The sequence below is a fragment of the Sturnus vulgaris genome, chromosome 1, assembly GCF_052056855.1.
Source record: "Sturnus vulgaris isolate bStuVul1 chromosome 1, bStuVul1.hap1, whole genome shotgun sequence".
Lineage (NCBI taxonomy): Eukaryota > Metazoa > Chordata > Aves > Passeriformes > Sturnidae > Sturnus > Sturnus vulgaris.
The window spans coordinates 75914393-75935633 of record NC_142243.1 but is presented as its reverse complement, the minus strand read 5'-3'; the positions used below and the strand labels follow the sequence as shown (position 1 = coordinate 75935633).

Below are 21241 nucleotides of genomic sequence, written 5' to 3'. Positions count from 1 at the left end.
ACTGAGCAGAACCTGGACCCATTCTCTTGACGTCCTCCCTTCAGATACTTACAGACACTGATGAGGTCCCCTCTCAGTCCTTCTTGAGACTGAGCAGGCCCAGCTCCCTCAGCCTTTCTTTGTAAGCGAGATGCTCCAGTCCCTTGATCATTTTATTCCCTCTGCCGGACCTGCTCCAGGAGCTCCATGTCTCTCTTGTACTGAGGAGCCCAGAACTGGAAACAGCACTCCAAGATATAATCTCACTAGGGCTGAAAAGGAGGCAAGTATGGCATTAATTTCTTCAGAAATTTTAGTTCCTGGATCAGCAGAGCCTCCATCCCTGGCGTGTGGTTTTAACACTCATTGTAGTGGTATGTCTGGTGCAGAATACAGCCTACAGCTGCTCACCGAATGGTGCTCCTGTGGGCTTATTGCAAAGGTGTCTTATGTCAAAGCAGCAAGTAGATGAGGGTACAGGAGCCCCTAAGAACTAATCTGTGAAAACATAAAAAATAATCCATCTCATGGTAGGTAAAAAACTGCACAGCACTCTCACCTCCACCTTGGTTTAAAATGTCAAAATTGAGAAATTCAAGGAACAAAGTAAATACCTCATTGGAAGAATTCTTTTCAGTCAAATTTAATTTCTTCTTACAGTGATCATTACCAATATTTTTAATTTCTTTTGCAAAATACTGTGGGGAAAATCTTTAAATGTGTCATTAAACATAGAAATCATTTTCCTTTGCATATTCCTAGTGCAGTGTATGTGCTGCTAAGAAACATGACATATTTGAAATATTTACTTAAGAAGTGTCACATGTATTTGTGTATCCATGTGCAGAGAAAATGGAAAGGGCAGTTTAAAACTGGTTGCCTCTCTTCCCCACTTTCTCAGTGTAACACATCCCCTCCAAATGAATTGTCTCTGCTCAAGCAATGTGCCTGCATGGGTTCCACTAGGGTCTGTTGCTTTCTACAAGAGTGCTGAGTCCACACAGCAAAATCCATTGCAAGGACCAGGCATAAAAGATACAAGCATGAAATTAATTTTATGAATGCAAATAGTCCACTGACTTTCTGGGAGACCACTTGCTCATTGTGATGAGTACAGTAAGCTTGTCTGTAAAGCTTTTCAAGTCTGAGCTTTTTGACTATAAAATCCTTGGCATTCATGTAAATATGTATTGAGCACAATACATTTCAATCCCAGTGGAACTCTCTGGGTGCCCATACGGTCATCCAAACTATTAATGTTTTTATCCTGTTGTTGGAAGTGTTGTTCTCTTCAGAATTAACAAGATAAATAGGTCACTTGCAAGAAATGCCAGAAGTTGGTTCTGGCCATTATATCATTTTCCTTTTCATCTTTGCCCAGAATTAGCTATTCAATTAAGAATAACTTAATGACAGAACAAATATGTGCTGGGCAAGGGGGAAGGAGGGGGGAGAAATGTCTGTAGAATTGCAGCATGAAGAGTAGTTCACACTTGGAATATGCCTACTTTAATTTGCAATATGGGCTAAAAGAGAAACTAATAATTTCATTGGCGAACTCTTTTTTGTGTAGAACAGTTAGGTAGCTTCTTTGTACTATGTATAGACCACAAGTGGCACAAAAATCAATCAGATCTTCATGGGTCTTTATGAAGCCAAAAGTCATATTTGCAACTTCTGACAAGAAAAGGGATTTTCAGCAATGTTTGCAAGGCAAGAACAGGGAGAATAACCTAAACAACTGTGCTGATAATCAAATATTCGTCACAAAAGCAGGGGCAAGAAAGACATTTACTTTGGGTCAGGGATATAAACTACAGATACACCTAAATGTTTTACAATGAAGTAGACAACTGTGAGAAACACAATGAAACATTTTAGTTATTCCTGAAATATAAAGTACCCTCTGCAGAAATCTCACAGATTTTGGTCATGTAGCTTTCCCAGGCTCAATAATTTTTGTGTCTCAGCAAGGAAAACAAGATTTCCCTCTCTTTACTGCCTTCAATTCTTTGCACATCCCCATGCTGAGTCATGAAATGTGTTTCTGTAATATATTTCATATAGCAAGCTGAGGCTCATCAATTCCATCTTTTAAGATTTCCTTAAGAATACATCCTGAAGGGCTCCAAGAAATAATTTGCATTAAGGGAACACTGAAAGTTCTGCCTCACTCAGTAATGCCAAGTAACCCTTCCTGTATGACGGGCTCCCCTGATTGCCTGCAAGGAACAGACTCTGCCTTCAAGCCTGAGCCATCCATCTGTGGTAAAACCCACTGTGGATCATCTGAGTCTAGAGATCTCACCAAGCTAATACACCCCAAGCATCTGGCTGTTATCATAACCAAGTGTTGTGTCTACAGCTTATGTGACCCTGTACTCATCCATCACACTCATCTGAAGAAGAAGCGATCTGCATGGGTCCTCTGAGAGGCTCAGTCATTCATGGCCTTTACTGTAGCTCAGCCATCACTTGTGCTACCACACCGTTCAAACCCTACATGTATGTGAGTGCCTTTTTACACTGCTGAGAAACGTGTTCTTTGGCCTGCAGGCCTTGCAGATGCAGAAGCCAAGAGTACACACCTGGGGTTGGTGATGCTGTGGGGAAAGAGACCCAGACAGATTAGCAGCACCTCAGCCCACAAATTAATGGAAGTCTTTTTCATCCCTTTAACACCAGCTGAGAACCTGAGTCAGAAAAAACATGTCATTCTCCTTCAGCCTCAGAGAGGAACCATTGTGGACTAAACATTGTTATTAATGGTATCAATTTGCTCTTAGGCAAGGAGCAAAATGCAATGAGTTTGAGCCTGCTTGCTCATAGTTTTGGAAAGGCATGAGAAACCAGAAACTCTGCTATTAACAAAGTAAAAAAAAACCCAGTCTGTTCCACTTCAATACTACTCTTTCTACCATTTATACAAAAATATATGACCATGTCACCATGGGATGGCATTAAATGGGGAAATTACCAGTACTCAAGGAAGAAACATCCTTTTATGAGACTTTACATTACTTAATGGCAAGTCTCCTGACAGTTGCCATACCCCAGAATAAGATTGCATTGGGAATAAGAAATATTCTTAGGGATATTACTGCCAGGGACCACTGAGTTGTACACTGTTTTCAAGAAAGGTTCCTCATGAAACTGCACATTCACATGACAAAAGCTGTTTTCACGGAGAGCCTGAAGCATTTATGTCACTCTTCTTGACCTTTTTCTCACTGCTTTTACTTACCTTTCTTCTTGCTGATTTAATGCACATGTGGTTGAAAAGCATCCTGATGATCAGATTTCTTTTGCAATTGCCTCATTACAAGTATACTGGTAATTCTGCAAGTTCATTTAATAATGTCTCGATACCTTGCTTAAGCACTGTGGATCCTTGATGGCTGAACTTAATTGCAGGAGACATCTGGCACCACTAGTTTTGAATTTGTGGCTTGAGAATTCACCTACAAACACAATTCTGATTGCCACAGGAATTGGTCCATCACGTTGTATCACCTATTTGCCACATAAACAAAAATGCAAATGATCTGTGCAGTAGATGGAATTTCTTAAAGCAAAAACTCCAAGTAGGACCTTAGCTGCTGGGTCACAGCCTGCCCCCAGTTTCTCTTCCCGTTGCAGAGCAGAGGCAGTGGTGTATTCCCTCAAAATATATTGGGGGCTGGTGGGAAGCTCTCCCCCACATTTACTCACCAGCAAAACCTGGGCTGTAAATAATGTCCCCCTGACTTTGCGGAGAATAACTTGTTTAGAACATGACAAGAGCATGGTGGATGTACTTATGTGCAGAGGGCTTCAGCCTGCTTTCCCCAGTGTAGACATGTATTAGAGGTTTGGAGCAAGGGCATCTCAGGACAGAGAGGTAAGGTCTGCATACACAGTTCTTGGACTCCTTTGGCTATGGGCATCCAGCAGGGACTGTGAGCCACGTGCCTGCCTCTCACAAACAGCTGACAACTTCTTCGTGAGGTGGCAGACACACAGAGATTACTGTGGTCCTTCTGGGCTTGTATTGCTTAGGTAAATCCCCATTCTTTAACTTTTCAGGCAATAAATCCTTATTTAGCCAGTGTCTAAAGAACCAGCAGCTCTGGACATTGCTCTGCTTAAGAAGAACTTCACCATGTTCTGTGCTTATAGTTTTGACTTTCTTTGTTGCATCTATTCAGGCTTAGATTGTAAACTTTTTCAAGGTAAAGGACCCATCAGTTTGCTACACTTCACAACTGTATAGTCTAGCAGCACTGTGTGGTCATACTTCTGGACTTTATACTTGCAAACATGATTTTGTGTAGAAATTAATCTTAAATGTTCATTTTGTCTCTACTCCTGCTGTAGACATCACTTCCAGACTTAAACTGCTGTTTTTAGATTTCAGCCAACTTTCGGATTATTTCTTGAATTTCTGTTTCAGTAGATTTCTAAGTGTACCCAGTTCTCCAGTTGTACCAGCCTTGATGCTGGGGAATTCACAACCACACTCCTCTGTTAAAAACATTGCATTATCTCAGTCTTTACTTTAAAGTAATACAACTGTCTAAAATAGTTTTCATTATTTTGAAATCTTTCAAGGATTTCACTTGGAAATATTTGCTAGACATCTCCTGATACATTCATTTCCACAAAATAAAACAATTAATTAAGCCTAAACACCTAAGCATAGAACAGCAGTAAAAGGAAGTGTGAACTACTGGCTTAGGACTCAGAGCTCCACATGCCTTTCCTAATTAATCTGCTTGTCATGAAAAAAGAACAGCAAAAATACTGGACCAACAGAGGATGTATGGAGTGTTTTGACAGAGTAACTTGCATGAGACACTAGATCATTAAGTTCAGCAAAATGGTGAAGGAAAGGTTTGCTGTAATCCATAGCCTGGAGTGAGGTCACCAACTAAACTGACTTCATGACAAGAAAAGACCCTAGACTCATGAGAAAGTGTCCTCTGATAGAGGTCAGCATTCCTTTGCCTAAACAGTTCTTTAAGGACTGTGAAAGAAAAAATGTGTTAGCATTACTTGCTTGGATATACAGTATGTGGCCATCAGCACTGTGAAACATTTTGTGGGTTATAAAATAACTAACTGACCATTCAAATTCTAGAAATGTTGCATTTGTAGCAGCAATCAGCTCCTCAGAGAGGAGGCAACAGAGTGTGAAACCTGAATTCAAGCAACAGAGAGGATGAAAGAATAATTAAAACCAGAAATAACTTGGAGCTTCCAGAAATTATACTCAAGGTTTGCAATATAGCAATAATATCTGTATTTATGTAGACATGTGTGCATGGACGTGTATAATGACAATGGCATAGTTTCCAAACAGAAAGATGGTTGCCAAATATTGTTCTCCAGCTATCATAATTTTCCAGAGTGAACTGTTTTTAAATATTCTCTAAGGACTTCTGGTCATAAATATTTCTAAAGAGTATGCACTTAACTCATGCCAATCAATATCATAAAGCAACCCTACAGCTAAATTAACAAAGTAGAGAACTCGTATTTATTGACTAAACTCTGATGTTACTTATACCTAAGGCTCTGGGTCTGCAGCTTATATGGTAATAGTATTTCTGTTTTCAAAAGATGTGCATCCTGATCTTACATTTTTATATGGAATATTAAATACTTTATAGCATATTTGCCTACTGAATAAACTCATTTGCCTTGAGGAAAAAAGGCAACCTCTTATGATTTTCCTTTAACTTTACAGGATACTGCATTTCTGAGAACCAGAATCTCTCCTGGACATTTCAAAGGACTACACAGAGGATTTTCTTTTTTCTAAAGGAACCCAAGTTACTGTGTTTGGACCTTTAAGTCAGTCCTAGTATACGGATGTGGACTTCAGGTAGAATGAGCAATGCAAAGAACTTGTTTGGACTTGGTGTCTCCTTGTATTTTTGGGGACTGATGGACCTTACTACACCTGTGCTGTCAGGAAGTGCCAGGCCCCTCACTGAAGGCCAAGAAGACAACCTGCCAGACAAGCTGCATCAGCGTATGAAGAGGAGCTGGGTGTGGAACCAGTTTTTTGTTTTGGAGGAATACACAGGAACTGACCCTCTCTACGTTGGGAAGGTAAGACCCACAGTGGGAGGATGTCTGTAAGACTGTATCCATCTGTGTATCTGCAGACTGTGGTAAATGCGGGATGTTTCCTCAAGTGCCTTTGCCTTCTTTCTTGGCAGTGACTTTATCTGCATTAATTTCACTTCTGCTCCCAAGAGCTTTTGCCCCATGTCACCTTTGTTTGGGAAGACTTTCTATTTCAAGGGACTGTCAATATATTTGCCTATTTCAAAGAGATCTGCTGCATCAATCATCATCTGCAATTTGAAGTAGTGTTAGAAAATCTGCAGTGTTCTTTCCAGGGACTCCTACAATGTCAAGGCAAAGCAAGGTTATATTGACATATAAGGATTAGGAAAGAAAGGAAGAGTTTGTGATCATGCTTCTGTCCATGATCAAGTTGGCTAGAAGCTGAAATTCAAAATCAAATTAAATAGCCCGTTTCCCTTGAAAACTGACATTTCAGGTTTTGTTTTCTGCAAATCTTCAGAGTCAGAGTATATTCTGCCATACCACATCTTGACTGCAGGTTAATTTTGTGGACTACAGAGAAGCTGCTCCAGATCTAGAAGAGTAGATGGACACTTCATTAAATCCAACTATGAAGGGTCCTATTTTTGGACCCCTTATACCCCAAGAACCTACCCATCAATACAGATATGTGTAAAATGTATTCCTGAGCTCATCTTATACCTGTACTTGGTATTATTTTGCATTTACATTTCTGTGTCTCCTTGAGGAAGAAGCTGATGGAAATCAGACCAGTGACATCTACCGACACAATGTCTCACTATAACCATCCTCCTTTTTTTTTGTTTTTAAAGACCCTGAATCGCTGACCCTATATTGACCCTGTTATTCAATGTTTTATGGTCAGCATCAAGTTTGCTTCTATTCTACACCAAGGTGACAAATCTGGACAAAAATATGGAGAGAGTTAATGTGCATAAGTGTTTGAACAATCAAGTTTTTACATGCTTAGAATATCATACAGCTATGACAAGTGGAGACTACACATAGGTATATGTGAAAAATAACTTAGAAAGGATGTCAGAAAATCATTCCTTCATATTTCATTGCTTATTTTTTATGCGATATAGGCTCTGTTTTTCCTTCCAAGCTATCTATCTGCAGGAAAAAAAAAAAAAATTACATATCCAGAGGCCCAGTTTGGACTCATATTTATCATTCTACAGTCCCATAGAGCTAAACTGTGCTCTCAGTCACACCAGTATAAATCAAAATGAATCCACGGGCTTTAGAAGACCTCCTCCTGATTTATCCCTGCATGACTGACGGCAAGATATGCTCTCCTTCCTCCCACAGCAATGGCATTACTAGTGATTGCCTCCAGATGAGACCTCATTAGTCTTCATTCATCTGTGCACCTAGCTTTTCAGCTCTTGATATCTCTATTGATTAAAAAAATTAATATTTGTTTTCAGGCAATTCCCAGCTTCGGAACAAGGGCCAGGCTTATTATTTCACATTCTCAGTTAACATCTGAAATTACTTCAGGCTTCCACTCGTGAGCCGAATCTTAGGTAAAGCAAGTAAGGGGAGGAACCAGCCCATCTTTTAGCCCTGATGGTGTCCTTAGGAGCGCATGAACTGTGCGCAGTCAGCAGCACTCCTGAGCCTGCCACGGCTCAGCTGTGCCCAAGGGAAGGACACCGGGACACTCACGGCCCGTGCCCGCCGCTCCAAAGCCCAGGCTGCCCTCGGGGCGCTTCTCCAAGGCTGCCTGGGCGCCGGCTGTGCTCGCACCGGGGTGCACAGCGGATAATTGGCTCCCACGGTTAACAGGGCCAGTTACAATTTCCAACGCCGGAAATTCCCTCGGAATCCCTCCGATCTCGGCAGTGCTCCGTGCAGCCCCAGCACCGAGGAGCTCTGCTGCCGAGAGGGGCTCAGGGGTTCCGTGGCCTCCCGTCCCCGATCCGGGGGTGGGTGAGGGAAAGGCTTCCCTCGCATCACCCGGCCCCAGGCACAGGCGCTCCCAAGAGGCAGCACTTCCCTCAGCTGCATTTGTGCTGCCTGAGTCGTAGGGATCCTTAGGAAAGGGGTCAGCAGGGAATAGGCTGTGGGGTGAATTAATTGTTCTGGCAGGCCAGAAATTTTTCAGCCCAAGTCACCCCAGGCTGACTCAAAAATAGCTCTGTAGAGGCTTGCACAGAGCGGGGTGGAGGTGCAACAGGGCTTTCAGTCTGCTGCTGGCTGCTCACACCAGCCCTGGCTCCCACACCAGGCCGGGCAGGGCCTCTTCTATCTGATACCACCCACAACATCCCAAAACATCCTCATAGCCAGGCCTTGCTTTCATCCATCTGCTTTCTCCAAGCCCCTGTCAGAAGGAGAAAGAATGCACAGCAAAGAGCCAGTTGTGCAGCTGGTTCTGGCTGGTTCTGTATGACTGGAGCACCCAAAAAAGCACCCTGACTTGAACCATAGGTCCAGGCTTGCCTAATATGATTTCCAAGGCTGTTATGATTCTGTGAAGTTTCCTAGACAACTGTTAAGGCAAGGTACAAAGTATGTTCTGGACAGGGAAATGAAAGAATCCATGAAGTCAGTACAATTTTTGCTTTTCTCCAGTGCTCATGATAGTGATTTAAAGTACTTCAGTTTCAGAGGGTTCCTGGTCCTGTCACAGATAAATACAAGGCTTCAGTTTTCCTAGAGGTGACTATTATTGGCTAATAGGATGAACCAGGGAAACTAAAGCCCCTTCATTTGCTATAGCAGGTATTTTCCACATTCAACGAGCAGCCTACACTCTGTCAGTAATTGAAGTGGGGACACACTTCACCATTTTGCCATATTGGAGACTCCCTAACCCTGTTTCAAAGAAGCATTTGAATCACAGCAGCTGAATAAATGAATAATATGCAACCTCTCCACAGACTGTCAATGTACTCAACCACACTCACTCATGCATCCTTACAAAAATCCCCTGCAGGTGCTAGCTCCTTGGAAGCAGAGAAGGAAGAAGCACATCGAAGATGGAGTCACAGACTGGTTAGCAGAGCTGTGTGGGTTCTCCCCTGAGCTGCTCACTGCAGCACTACTCTCTTCCACATGCCCTTTCCCAGGAAATGTGTCATTCCAATGCAGATGTAACATGCTTATTTTTTTGTACTATTCTCATCAACAGAAGGCACGCAAGTTGACACAGTTAAAAATTTCTCAGGAGTTATCAGCTTTATTCTTCCAATAACCCATTACTTAATATGGAGGAGAAAGTACAAATTAATTCCTCCTACTCTGTATCAACCACATGGCAGCAGAATTTATTGCACCAACCATAAAACAGAGCCAACTTAAAACTAGATCACTTTTCCAACACAGTGACTTTTACACTCCAAACTACAGCATCCTGATATTAAGTTTGGTGAGAGCTTCAGTCCCTTCAGACACCAAATTCTTTCAGATTTATTGTAGTCTGGCAGTGGTATGTCTTTTACACTCTTTTTTGCTTTGTCTAGAAAGAGCAGATTATACAAGAAGCTGCAAAAGTGCTGCTAACATTTCTTACTGCCTAGTCTTGCTTGAGACCCAGTGTTTCTAACAAATCACAGTTAGACAGAGATCCTCTTGTACTCCCAAATTCTTAATAGCATGCCATGTTCATTCCTTGTTTGCTCCCTTCACAACTGCATTTATTCCAAATAGGGCTTTTGGACAGAAGGTGTCATTTAACCCATGAGTTTTATTCATTATTTGCTTCTAAGTATTCTGAAAATTCCTGAACACCCACTGCTATTAAAAAAATGCTCTTTTTTTCTTTCTTTTTTCCTTCTTCTTTTTTCCTTCTTCTTTTTCTCCTTCTTCTTCATTCTTTTCCTGTTCCTGTTCTTTTTCCCTTTTTCCTTTTCCATTTTCTTTTTTCCTTGTTTTTCACTCCTTTTTCATTTTTCTCTTTATTTTCTGTTTCATTTTTGCCTTTTGACCTTGAATTTGACTTTGACTTCCTCTTTCTCTTTTTCTTTTCTTTCCCTTATTTAATGAGGATTTGTTGGTGTTCCAAAACACATTTTCTTCCATCAAGCCTAGCTCTAATTCCCCAGTCAGGTCTAACATCTGTATCTGTCTCGGCAGCTGCATTCTTTCACTGGTGCACTAATGCACTAAAACAAATGCCCAAGATGTACCTTAGTGGTTCTGAATCAATTTGAAAAGCTATAATAGTGTCCTCCTTCTGGAAGTATCCTGTTTACTAGCTCCTGCAGTGATAATCTCTGAGTTATGGGTGCTTAGGGTAAGTAATGACAACCACTGTCTTTTTTTAAATTAATCACAAGATGGTGTTTCCTGAAGATATGCCAGTTTGCAGTCCTGATGCCTGCATGTGAATTAATACACATGGCAGCCATCTAAATTTAACTGTTTACCACTGCCAACTTTTTCTGGGCTTGTTCTTCCACCATTCAGTTAATTCATTACCTGAGAGCTGCCAGCTTTTCTCCAAAATATCAGTGTTTCTCAGGTGCAGTAGCCACTGCAGGGACGAAGGCAGAGGAGGAGGAAGTGAAATACCAGTGGCCTGACACAGCCATTGTCACAACCTGCACAAGCTCTTGCAGCCAGATTGCAGTGCTGCTGCTCTTAATGCTCGCTCTCCCAGCAGCTGCCTGGAGTCCATGGGCCACCTCCATACAGACTTGTCTGCAGGCTGGGATATGCCATGGAAAACCACAGGATACCACCTCAGCAGAAAACACTCTTGCCCTAAAATCAGGAGTGGGTCCAAGTTTTGCATAGGCAAGTAAGGGAGACACCCTTCAGAGAATGAGCATCTCCCAACCAGACCCTTCGCTGGGGAAAAGGTCTTCCCACTCCCCAGTCAACAGGATCATGTTGAAAAACAGCTGACGAGCTGCTTCACTGGCACTAGAAATGCTTAAGTCAAATAAGTCATTTTGTCCACATTCCTATTAAACTTTTTCCTATGTAATAAGTTATTGTATAGGTTATTTATGTTTTTCAACGGCTCAGAGATGAGATTTCTTCTTTCTTTCTTGAGAGAATAGTCTGTGATCAATTTTACAAAGTTTTACTTTTGCTTTTTGACACAAATTATCCATTTTTGTTCAGATTGTTTCTTCAAATCCTGTGTTCATATATTCAGTTTATTATTCTAAGATTTTTCTCTCCAGTACAAATATTTACCTGTGTTTGGCCCCATCCTCCAAGATTACTCCCATATATCTTTAAGCTCACCACACCATTAAACACACACCTAATTCTGACCATATTTCTGAGATTATTTGCTTATATATGCATTTTTAAATGTGCTTGATTGAATCCAGCCCACTTTCACTACTTTTTAAAAATTATTATTTATGCTTTATTCATCTCCTACAGTCATAATCTCTCTGGAAAACAGTAATCACATCTGAACCGTTTTGACTATTGCACCTCAGTCTATTGCCCTCCTGTCTTTCAGTACTGTATGATTACTGCCACTAAGGCATTGGTCTTTATGCTCTGTTCCTCAAAAGCATGGAAGTATGAGCATACCGTTGTGGATTTTCATTGTATGAGTGAAGTTATGCAATTTGATTGCTTTTGATAATCATTCCCATATTTCATGGGAACCAGGTGTTTAACAGAGTGTAGTCTCCAGAATGATTTGTTTCACTGTTTTAGATTATAATTAGTACTGCATTTACTCTTGCTCTGTTCTGTTGCATTCACAGATATCTGTGGCTGCTCAGAACTAATTAGCAGTCATGCAATAAATCCGTTTGCTAATTTCCTAGAAAATCTGGATGGTTCTCATTTCTATAGCCTGCCATGGGCATAAGCAACTGTTTCTTGCTGGTTACCTTACCTACTGTTTGACAATATTCCTTCCTGAAGATATAAGAGTCCAAACTAATTTTATTACTAAAATTTAATGGGGAAAGATTAAAATTTTCTGAATCATAACACTTACTGGGTAGCTCTCCCATTCTGTTTTCTCCTTGATCCCAAACAGATTTGCCTTATTTGCCCCAACATTATGCTACCCCTCTAGTATTTGACTCCTCTTAAGCCATGTGAGGAATCCCAGTCTGCCACTTAGCTGACCTCACTTTATCCCAAATCTTCTCAGTGGCCATTGCAACAAGGCAAAATATAATTATTGTGTTAAGTGAGATTCCAAAAAGGCACAGAGCCTGTTCCTGTTTGGGTGCTTCTGCCTTTTCTTTTGGCACAGCTGTGGGTGCAGAAGCAGGAAGACAGGAGAGGGCTTTTAATTGCAACTTGGCGATACAGACTTTACTATTTGCCTCTTTCAGCAAAGCGAGTTCGTTAAAACCAGCTTGTGAGTCCCGACAGTGAGACCAGAATGCTCAGGATGTTCACGTGCTTAGTGTTTCTCAGCAGCTGCTTACCCAGCTCGTGGTCTAATTGAATCCTGTTCCTTTCCACAGCTCCACTCTGACATGGACAGGGGAGATGGTTCGATCAAATACATCCTCTCAGGAGAGGGAGCTGGCATTGTGTTCACGATTGATGATACGACAGGGGACATCCATGCCATTCAGCGGCTGGACCGGGAAGAAAGGTCACAGTACACCCTCAGAGCACAGGCTCTGGACAGGCGAACGGGCCGGCCCATGGAACCAGAGTCAGAGTTTATCATCAAAATCCAAGACATCAACGACAACGAACCCAAGTTCCTGGATGGACCTTATGTAGCCTCTGTTCCAGAAATGTCACCTGTGGGTAAGACAGATTTTGTGGAGTCTCTTTCTCTTATCAGCAAATTGGAGATGGTTATGAAAACACAAACTCCCTGACTTCTTGATCTGAGTTTCTGCTCCATGTGCAGGAGGTGCAGGAGAGGGAAGCTTATCCTGGGGTGCCTGCTTGCTGTAGAAAAGAGACAGCAGGCTTTATATCAGCATCAGGTCCTCTGAAAGCAAACATGCCACAGGACGCCTGAGAGCTGAAAAAAGGTGTGATTCAAACATGCCATGTTTAGACAAGTTGTAGTAGCATAGTGCCCCTTCTCATCTGACATCAGATGGTAGAATAATAATGTCCATTAGACAGCCATTACCATCCCAAAAATAACATAGTCTTTCCATCCTAATCAGTACCTCAGCTACTGTCCAGGAGCCCTTGAAAACATGGAGACATGAAAACAATCATTACCTCCTTCTAATTCATGTAAGCCTGCACTAAACAAAGTCCAGTGAATCCTGAGATTCTGGTACTATTTGCCATCAACTTACACAGAATGGGATCATTGTAGAAGACTCCTGTTATTGCAACGCAGAAGACAAACTTCCTATCCTGACACAAGTCAGGAGAAATAATTTCCATATAAGAAATCAAAGAATCACATAAAATATTGTTTTTCTGGACTTTTTTCTTTCTTTTTGAGTTGTCTTTGCTTGCTTATTGCCTTTTGGCTCTGTGACATCAGAGATAATACCATATAAATTTCATGTCCTGAAGTTACATATATGCTTCAACTTCTCATTCTTCAATATTATGTTGACATAAAGCTAGAGAGATGCATCAAATACAGAAGTTCCAGTCAGGAATAATGTTTCTTAATAGTAATGGCTAGCTTGAATTCCGATTTATCTTCAAGTGCTTATCTAGTAACATCAGATTTGTTTGTAACACAAAACATTATGTAGAAGGCTAGATACATTCATAAAGGCATTGTCTGACATTTTTAGGAATCAAAACCCACACATATTTCAGTTGTGCCTCACCTTCTCTTTGTTCTTGATAAATTACATCACCTGCAAGCCATTACTAGCTTCAGAGGAAGCAGACCTTGGAAACCAATTGAAAAAAGAAATATATATGCCTCTGTGTGGGTTGCAAAAGCACTTCAGCAGTGTATAATCTCTAGGCCACGCAATGTAAACTGCAGTCCAACAGAGAGATTATCTCAGAGATACATCCCTTGATGCTCACTGTTTGTGTACAATTTCCATCCCTCTGTCAACTATGCATCTATGGGCCTGCTACAACAGTTCACGATTTATGTCAGCAGGGCTATGAAACTTCTTTATGCTGCCTCCTAATAATATTAAAATCAAGACAAGGGGAAAAGAAGCAAGCAGTATATAATTACCATCTCTCTGCCAACCATAACAAAGTACTGTTAGTTCAGCAATTCTGTAACTGGTCCATAGAGTACTTGCTCTTTTATATCTTCCTATAGAAGCATGATAAATTAATACCTATTAATTCCTTTAGTGCTAATGAGGTACAAGTATGAACAATAAGTACTAAGTACAAGCACTACAAGCACCAAGTGAAAAACTGCGGTGTGGGAAAGCTCTTGTTAGCCATTTCAATTTACTTTGAACTGTGTACTTTTCCTGCCAGCTCTTTATCCCACAAGGTCTTACCTTGATGGTTTTTTTGTCAGGCACCTCTGTTATCCAGGTGACAGCAACAGATGCTGATGACCCGACCTATGGGAACAGTGCGAGAGTCGTATACAGTATTCTCCAAGGACAACCATATTTCTCTGTGGACTCTCGGACAGGTATGTTATTTCATCAGGGAATGAGTCAGTGTGAAAACCAAAAGAAAAAGTTGCAAGCAGAAAGAAAGGGCAGTGCATCATAGCTGTGGTCAGAGAAATGTGTTTTTGTGGCTTGGAGCCAAGACAGAGAAGCACTGTGCAAAGGGTAAAGTAATGCTGTGGCAGTGAGCTTTAGAAGAAGAACATGCTTTTTCCAGTGATATATTCCTCTGAATGACCATATTCTGCAACTCAGGATCTGGATGGGTTTGGTGCTGTAAATACTCTTGCTGGCTCCTATCACTGAAAAATGTCTTCAACAGAACTAGTTGATAACAAGGCTTAGAGGGGGGGAAAAAATCTATGAACCAGTCAGGACTGGAAAGTGCAAGCTAAAGGATGCGGTTATCTGGAGTAGTTTTACCTAAGGGTGCTCTTGTTAATAACCTTACATTTATCTATAGGACACCCTCTCTGTTTTGCTTGCTTTCTCTCTCACTTTTCTCTATACATTCAAGGTTTATATTCAAAAGTGGAATCTGACAGATTTTGACAGTTTCTAAAGGGCATCCCTAGTGCTAAGGTCAGAAACTCATGAGACAATAGTCACTGCAGAGCCCTAAGGGACAACACAGGAAAAACACTGAAGTTAGCAGTTTACAGGGTAGGTGCTCTAGCCAAAGACAAACTTGCACATGGCATGTATTTTTCTCAGCTTTATTTATATTTACAATATAAATAAACTACTAATGCTCCTGTTGTAGTCAGGTATCAACCACCGACAAATATGGGCATAATCATAGATTTGCTGAGTACCAATTTTTTTCTAAGAAAGCAAAGGATCAGTATTCAGGGTTAGATCCAGTACAGATTTAACTACTAGAATGCAGCTTATACAGAAGATAGGCCCTTAAGTCCAAAATCATGTACTTTATCAGTATTTAACTCCAAGAAAGTCTTTTTCTCCTCTGATTAATTTTCCAGTCACTTAGACCTGCATCTCTGGACAGGCTCAGAGATGCCTCAGTCCTTAGCTGCCTCAGCCAGAAACTGGACTGCCATTTAGGGTAAAGCACTGTTGTGAGCCAGAAGCCATTTCCCTATCAGAAGCACTGGACTGTAATCAGCTTCCCCCGTGCAAATTCACGTGTGGGATTTGGTAGCTCACAAAATGCTATCGCCGCTCTGACATTCTTCTGAAACAGAGCTAGAGCATAAGTGACCAGCAGCTCCTTTGTATTGATAGATAAGTCATTAAAACATCCAATAGTGGACAACTCATTTCAGTACAGTTCTCCTCTAGCAGCAGTTGTAGTCCTTACCATTTACCTCCCAACACAGCCCCTTGGTTCCAGAGGTGTGCTCCTATTCTTATTCTGTCACTGTCCTCGCAGGTGCTGAACAAGTGTCTATGTGAAAGCACAACTTCAAAGGAAAGTTGAGAGCCTCCTCCTCCATTTTTCCAGAATACTTTTATAGCCTGACCACAATCATATTCGCCTAGAAGATAAAAGAACTCTCCCACTTCCCAAGAAACCATCTGGCTGTTATAGAAAAGAAAGGACATCACCTCTGCTCTTTGCTGTTTTCTTAAGAGTACAAACCTCACTCAGTTTCGTGAAAGAAATGGTGCCAGTACATTTCTTTGGAAGATCTGAGGATCTTAACTTTTCCCATAGCCTTCCCCATAGCTCTAAGGACGGGTTTTATGTTCACCACCATCCTTAGCCTTTCTTTGCTGACTGTGTGCAGCAGCTCTCCATTTCTGCACCTCTAGGTATCTGATCTGGCTCTGATTCTTGGTGTCCTGGACTAGCTCTCCTCTAGGGACCAGAGGCCCCAAAGATAGGCATGAGAGAGCCTAGGGTTTAGGCACTGATGTCTTTTTTAGGTCAAGCCAGAAGTGGAAATTCCCTACACAGCATTCATATATGGAGAAAATATTCCCCAAAATGCTAAGTATTTTCATATCTTATTTATATATCCATGGGAGCTGAGGAACTACAGCACTTCACAGGAGGCATTCAGCTTTGCAGAATGGGACTCTGAAGGACTCCATGCAGGAAGATTAAAGTAGTGCACTGCAAGTTGCTCCATACCGGTCACTATTTCTTCCCTTCACACACAGTGATAATTACCAACACAATATCTTTTTATTGCTTTTTTATTAAACCCATACATTGTCTTTCTGCTAAAAATAAAGACTAAATGCAGATCAATCAGGTTAATAGTGTCCTTATGTGCAAGTGCTGTGTGTTTAACCCTGTGACTGGGATGGTGCCTGGGGCTGACACATTTGCCCCCACCCTGAAGGGCATTCCAAACGCGTCGCTGGCAAGGGATTATCCCATGGCAGCGCATCCCCAGGCTGCGCTGCCGGCTGCTCGATGGAGTACCCTGGAGGTGCTAGAGGGCTGAATGAGGCTGTGTGGGGCTGGGAGGCTGGAGGACAGAGGACGGACAGCCGGGAGCAGCGCGGGGTCAGCGGGAGCGCCTGGCATCCCGCGGCACCGGCGGCGCTGCCCGGGCAGGCGCTCGCAGCCTCCATTAGAGAAGTGTTGCTGCCACCTCATGTCCTCTCGCAGTAGTGTTATCCCGAAGGGAAGGGAGGCCCTGCGGTCTGGGGGAGCAGAGTGGCTCCTCCGGAGCGTCTCCCCACATTCTGCACTCGCAGCCCCAGCTCGGGTCCCGAAGGACATGAGGAAAGTCCTCGGGCTCATGTCAGATGGTCTCCAGGACTGCGTGCTCAGGAACGCTCTGGAAAACTTGTCTTAATGGATCTTTTAGCAAAGCACATCACTTCCAGCTTTTGTGCAAAGATAGTAATCCTGAGCAGGGCCTTAATTCAACGTAGCACCCTGTTTCCCAAAAAGCTTTTCCTTGGAAGGCAACCTTTTAATTTTGAACAGGCAGCCTGTCCCAGAGCTGATGCATTTTAACAGGCTTCTTTAAAATTCACACCTTCTGTTAACCTAGATTCCACTTGGGTGAGTTTTACTCTGCCAGGAAAGGTGGGACCCAGTGCAGAGCCTGGTCTCATTCTTGACCCTGGGAATAGGGTGCAGTAGCAAGAGCACTCCGCCCTCTTTGTGTATTCTCTAACTGCCATTTTCTTTATTCCCCAAATGCCTTTCCACTCTCGATCTCAGGCTTAATTAGAACAGCTCTAATGAACATGGACCGAGAAGCAAAAGAATATTACGAAGTGATTATCCAGGCCAAGGACATGGGTGGACAGCTGGGAGGATTAGCTGGAACAACCACAGTCAACATCACTCTCTCTGATGTCAATGACAATCCACCCAGATTTCCACAGAGTGAGTACCCGTGGTGCCACAACAGGCAAGAAGGGGTAGCTTAGTTTTATGTCTTCTGTTTGCTCTCATGACAGCCATTTTCAAACTCAGGAGAGTGACAACTAGAGATGAGCAGAATTTCAGATTTGATACGGAACTCTCCTTCAGAATAATGTCAAAAGGAATTATTCAACACCTTGCCTTTCAGAAAAAGTTTCTGACCTCCAAATTATCAAAAACAACACTTTTTTTAAAGGATGGGAAATTAATTTACAGAAAAAGGCAGGAAAGAGAACTGTTGTGTTTAGACTGCTCATGGCCATTGCCTTTGGCTACTAATTGCTGCTCTGATTGTCTTTTCATCCTATCTCCAGAGGATGTCTCTCAAATCAGGGACATGTGGTGGTGCTGGAAGTTGAAAGATAATTCATTCAACCCTCCAGCCAGGCCACAGCAGGGGAACGTCTGGGAGCTGTGCTGCCAGTGTGGAGTGGGCTGTCATACAGGCTGTTCTCCAGGAAAGGTTCATCTAAACCTTGGCAATACACAGTTAAACCCTAACAGTTATACTTAATGGATGCAAAAATAGGCAGCTCCACTTTTATCAGAAACACTACTCTGTATTTGCAAAAGTGAACTTCAAAAGAAGATTTGCAATATTTTTTTCTTTGTTTATAAGATTTTTATATCACATTTATTTACATAATTCTATACTGCCGTTAAAAATTCGAAAGAAGCTTTTCAGTTTTGATTTTAAATCTTTCAAGGGATGTAATTTGGGATTTTTAAAGAAAACTGATTCTTTTCGTGGTGTAAATCAATCTCAGGCCATTTTGCTTCTGATGTTTTTCTCATTTAGCTGAGTAATGCAAATTCCCGCAGTTCTTTTTGTTGGTGTTCTTCTCCATCTGTTTCTGCATGTTGCACTGCTAAATCAAAGTGTTCCACTAAGATCAGCAAGAAACCTCAACTTCCACTTTTATTCTTTTAGAGCAACTTCTTGAGCACACCATTGCCGACTGTGTTTTGAAACTGGCATGAACTGTAACTGATATCAAACTCTTGATTAAGAAAAATTGCAATTCATCAAACCTCATCCTTGGTGTTATTCTGCCATGTAAAGTTGGTGCAGTCAGCAGAGGGGGTGCATCAAGGAAGGTTTGAAAATAAAGCATGATGCCAGAGACATATTTTAGCTACCACATTTATATTTTCAAAATACACTTTTAAAATAGCAGGTTGTTCTTTCCCCAATTTTGCTGCTAAGCAAATTAGCAGTGCAACAAATGTGCTCAAGACAGTGTTTGTAGGGAGAAGCAATACATTTTAATAGAGTAACTGGTAAATTTGAAAGAAACAGTCAAGCTCCTTAGCTTTCTTCAAGGCTGAAAAAAGTTTGTAGGGACTTGAAAAAGGATTTGTGGTGCTCAAAACTTCCTGCTGTACAAACTGATCCAATAAAAAGATGTTCTGTCCTATTCAATCTGTTCCATATCTTGCTTTGTATCATGGCTGCAACAGCACTGATGTTAATTGTCCTATTTTTCTAGTCGAAGTTCCTGTCTTCAGGTCTATTGCAGTTTTTAAAAAAAAAAACATTCAACAAACTGTTGCTATAACAAACACCTAAATAAAACTTCCCCGGGAAATTAAGCTGGGCTGTGGCTTTTTAAAGGAAATCACAGAGGTGTCCCAGCTTTGAGACAGGTACTACAGATTGTCTACAGGCCATGCAGAGAGTGCCCTCCCTGATCCACTCTTTGCATTACTTTGCAGGTTTTTTTTTTGGTTGCTCTTCACAGCCTGTTTTTTCTCCTCTCTCCCTCTGTGCTGCTTGTGCCAGAGCATTATCAGATGAGTGTGCTGGAGTCTGCTCCCGTCAGCTCCACCGTGGGCCGTGTCGTTGCTAAAGACCTGGACGAAGGCATTAATGCAGAGATGAAATACAGCCTTGTGGATGGAGATGGACTGGATGTCTTTGATATTAACACTGATCCTAATTACCAAGTTGGCATCATCACTGTGAGAAAGGTAAAAAGTTTCCTTTTTATAGTAATTTATATGGCTAACTGTCCTGGTTACATTTTATGTGTGGAATATTCCCTTACGCCTGCAGTAACTTGGTTCCCATTATGTGACAGTAGCCCCTTTCCAGCTGTAAAACACAATTTCTTTAACATTTATTGCTAAAATATGACAGCAGACTGCATTCCTAGGAACAACTTTTATAAAGTGGGAACACCATTAGCATAAATATGTCTTTTCCCACCAAAGGAATGCTCTGATTCCCTATTTATCTATTTAAATATTCTCTGTAGCTTAATTATCCTACAATGCAAGAAATTAGATCAATATTTGCATTTGAACTGTACATATTTTTCACTCTGGTGTTCCACAAACAATAATAAAGCATGCCTAGGAATTATTTATAAACCAATAAAACCCAGGCAGTGGTATTTTTTTTTAATTGCTGCTTGAAGATCCATAAATGCTAATTAGGCTGGAGGAAGCTGTCTCTAAAATGGCAGCTGTGAAACTGCTAGTACTTTGTACCACAGGCTATGCAGGAAGGCATCGAGTATTTTGCTTAGGCTCCCTGCTATGGGATATTTATTCTACAATCTTACATAAATGTTAGAAGTTCAGCTCTGTTTCTAGGGTATGAAATTGTAACCATATTTCTGCCTAAGCATATCTAGTGTACTAATAAGGAAGTATAGTTTCCATTTAAATAGCCTGGGATTAAATTGTGCACTAAAATGGAACAATACAGGGGAGAGCTTTGACCTTACAAGCCTCTATGCCCTACAGCAAAGCATTTAAGCATGTATTTATGGTCACCTTTCCCCAGCTCTTTTTTTGTGCATATTAGTCCCTAAAGTTAAGCATATCTTCTGGAATGAAATAGATGTTGAATGCAAACTCTAATGTATTTTTCCACTCATTTATCAATGAAAGAAAATAGTTTCTTTAATGTGTCAATAAGCTTGACCTTTGTTATTATGAATACAGTTTTGCTACATGTTCATGTATGTCCAGAAGAGTTATAATGTATGGTATCAATCATACCAGATATGTACTGTCATCAGGTACATATTGCTCAATCCACCTACTGCACATAAACATTTGCAATATTTTATGTACGTCTCTAGCTTTATGTAATACTGTGATTATCAACAGCCAAGCACTGGGAAAGTTGTCCTTGAAACCACTCAAGAAACAAACAAAAAAAAAGAAAAATTCGACTGGTGTCAATGCAAAAGGTTATCAAAATGGGGAGAGAGGGGAGAGAGAATTTCTAAACCAAAAATGAAATCTTATTTAAAAGTGAGCAAAACTTTTCCTTTAATTTTTCTTGACAAATTTTCCAAGCAAAATAATTAGCAGTTCTAAT

General features: G+C 41.3%; 1 protein-coding gene across 1 annotated transcript in view; it reads left to right on the top strand.

The window, feature by feature from the left end:
• Positions 1–21241, top strand: part of CDH20 (cadherin 20) — a 118321-nt gene that overhangs the window by 75260 nt on the left and 21820 nt on the right. Inside the window, exons 2-6 of the mRNA XM_088170498.1 lie at positions 5708–6075; positions 12486–12780; positions 14453–14572; positions 17701–17868; positions 19691–19878. Coding sequence (XP_088026624.1) covers positions 5833–6075; positions 12486–12780; positions 14453–14572; positions 17701–17868; positions 19691–19878 — 1014 coding nt within the window. The 5' untranslated portion in view covers positions 5708–5832. The remainder of the gene's footprint in view (positions 1–5707; positions 6076–12485; positions 12781–14452; positions 14573–17700; positions 17869–19690; positions 19879–21241) is intronic.